This window comes from Vicia villosa, unplaced genomic scaffold (genome assembly GCF_029867415.1).
Source record: "Vicia villosa cultivar HV-30 ecotype Madison, WI unplaced genomic scaffold, Vvil1.0 ctg.001059F_1_1, whole genome shotgun sequence".
NCBI lineage: Eukaryota > Viridiplantae > Streptophyta > Magnoliopsida > Fabales > Fabaceae > Vicia > Vicia villosa.
Genome location: NW_026705466.1, coordinates 507094 through 510006, shown reverse-complemented (window position 1 = coordinate 510006; position 2913 = coordinate 507094). Strand labels below are relative to the sequence as shown.

The 2913-nt window shown below is 36.6% G+C and overlaps 1 protein-coding gene across 1 annotated transcript; it reads right to left on the bottom strand.

Annotated features, from left to right (window-relative positions):
- Window positions 1-918: 918 nt before the first annotated feature.
- LOC131632993 (uncharacterized) lies at window positions 919-2296 on the bottom strand. Its single transcript, XM_058903696.1, has 6 exons — window positions 2034-2296; window positions 1740-1930; window positions 1543-1653; window positions 1356-1437; window positions 1167-1262; window positions 919-1081 (listed from the first exon to the last, which is right to left on the bottom strand). Exons 2-6 carry the CDS (start codon window positions 1850-1852, stop codon window positions 983-985), a joined length of 501 nt encoding a protein of 166 aa, XP_058759679.1. The 5' UTR covers window positions 1853-1930; window positions 2034-2296; the 3' UTR covers window positions 919-982.
- Window positions 2297-2913: the final 617 nt, after the last annotated feature.

The window sequence follows — 2913 nt, the reverse complement described above, 5'->3', positions numbered from 1 at the left end:
AACTCAGTATTCGAAGATAAAAGATAATCTTCCTAGGGATTTTAATTAGTTGCTTCGAACCTTGTACTTTCTTTTTGTGCTGCGCACTTATCTTTTCTTTGTTTTGTAATCAGTTTCTCCAAGAATCTATGTACGTGCCATTTTATCTTTTAATCTGCTCACTCGCTTTATTTGCATTGGTCATGAGTAACACCCTAACAATTCTTCAAAGCTTGCCAAACACTACAACGAGGAAGGGCTTTTAAAGGGCTTTTTTTGGCCTTTAACAGCGCTTTAAAGCGCTGCCAAAGCCAGCGCTGGCATAGGCTACGAAAGCGCTTTTAAAAGCGCTCTGGTAGGCCCCCCTATAAGAGCGCTTTTCTGGAAAAAGCGCTCTTGTAGGCCCCCCTTTAAGAGCGCTTTTCAGGTAAAAGCGCTCTGGTAGGCCCCCCTTTAAGTGCGCTTTTTCCAGAAAAGCGCTGTGATAGGCCCACCTGTGAGAGAAAAAATTAAAAAAAAAACGCAACATACTAAAGCGCTTTTGTAAAAGCGCTCTTATAGGGTGGGCTTTAAGAGCGCTTTTTCCAGAAAAAGCGCTCTTATAGCCCCCCCTATAAGAGCGCTTTTACAAAAGCGCTTTAGTATGTTGTTTTTTTTTTTTTTTGCTTTTTTAGTAATCTTTGGCAGCGCTTTTAAATAGAAGCGCTTTAGTATGTTGTCCTTTAAGAGCGCTTTTTTAAAAAGCGCTTTAGTAGCTAAATGAGGTATTTTAATGTGCAGCCTGTAATTTAATCCTCCCAGTCGACCTGTAATATTTTCGACCTGTAATATGTTTTCAGCCTGTAATATTTTCGACCTGTAATTTATTTTCGACGATATTATTTCAGCCATCAGTAAGACAATATATATATATACTAATATAATACCATTATAATATCCAATATTATATATATACATCATTACAACATCAATAATATTATAGTACTTCAATTCGACACAAATCCTACATGAAAAAGCGCTTAATATAAAAATGACACAAATCCTCTTTTATTTCTTCCAACTTAAGTCTCGGGTATCCAGTGGCACGGAATTCGTCAAGGTACTACAAAACAAAAACAAAATATGAATGATACATTTAGTTAAATGTAATAAATTATATGAAATTATCTTAAGTTATAAATTCATACCGTGATCGGAATCTCTAATTGATTTGCCTGAAGGATTTCTTTCATAAACCTCAATACAAAGTATCCGCAATCGTAACTGTTTTTCTGTTGCGGGCACTACATAGAAAAACAAATAAGATTCTATAGTTGTGCATTGTTTTATCAAGTAGCATAAATATATTATAAGCAACATTGTGAAAAATAATGTACCTGCACTTGGATCCAAGTAATGTTGCTAGATTTAGTTCGGGATACCTGTGCGTCCCGTTGACTTCGGAACACTTGTATTGATCTAATTAACAAATATATAAAAGCATATGTTTAGATCAATCCCACAAATAAGTAAATATATATATATAAATATACACGAATATATATTTAGAACGATCCCACTTACAAATCAACGATGTCCTTCATGGCCGGATAATTGGTCCATTCACCATTTACCGAATTCAGATAATACACGACTTCCCTTATAGGGTTGATAGCAAGCAGCAACCAGTGTGCTCTATAAATAAAAACAATAGGTTATATGAAAATTTTGCTATACACAAAAGAAACAGAGATTAGATGAACAAAGAATGAGAAACTAACCCTACTGGTCGAGTATTATACGCCCAAAGATGCAGACATTCTGTATTGCCGGTGGACATGAATCTATCTACTAAGCACTGTCTAACTGATTCCGGTTCCGAATCAATTGCCATTCCGCTGCAGTGGGCGGAAGACAGAAACGGAATCTGTTAGACAACGGAGTCCCGCGCAACACTCTGTCATACAACAACCTTAAATAAAAACATAATAAACATTAGATTATTTTCATTGAAATGTGTAAATAAATTATATTGTGGGACTAATTAAATAATATATCGGATGAGGGAATATTACCGAATGTATGAGTGCATGTTATTGACGCCTAGTTGATCATGCTTAAAAATCTCCTCCAAGTCATCAAGTGTAATAAGTGACTTGAATTCAATACCGAAGACACTCTCATCCATAACGATTTCACGTGCAGCACCATCCGTCAAATCGGACATATCAACCATTGTTGCGAGCGTCGACCGGTACCGAGGCACAAAAGCACCGCCTTTTTTTCCCGCTGGCTTCGGAGGACCAGTGGGTGGTACGGTACGAACTTGCTGCGTCACTTGTTGTGACTCTCGAGTGGATGCCTAAAAATCATATAAGTTATGTAAAATATAAAATCATGCAGATTTAGATTCAGATTAATTATTAACACTTTAAATGTACCTCTTTTAGTGATGCAACGGACTCCTCCTCCTGTAAAATCCCTTTACCCTTAACTGTGGGTTTTATAGGAGCAGTCTAAAATTAAAATGTAAAAAATAATTAATAAACGGTTTAGAATTGACATTCGAAAACTAAATGATTCATAATCGTTTTCAATATACCTCATCACTAATGGTAATGAGCTCCGAGGGCCATGCAACAAATGATCCTATTGCATCTCGCAGCAATGTCGTCTCTGAGACCATGTCAGGTACCGGTAGCATCGCATCATGATCTACTACAACATCCACCGATACTTTCAGGTGTCCATCCGGGAGCGGTCTATGGTGAAGTAAATCTCCCAAAGTGTTGTGCACTTTTCCCTTGCCAACTAGTCGATAACTCGGTTCCGATAAGTATAGTTGGCAAGATGAAATGCCCTAAACCAATAGTAAATATAAAGTCATTATCATTAATAAAATAGAACAATTTAAAAGGAAAAAAAATTATAATTACCTCGGGAAATTTCCTTTGA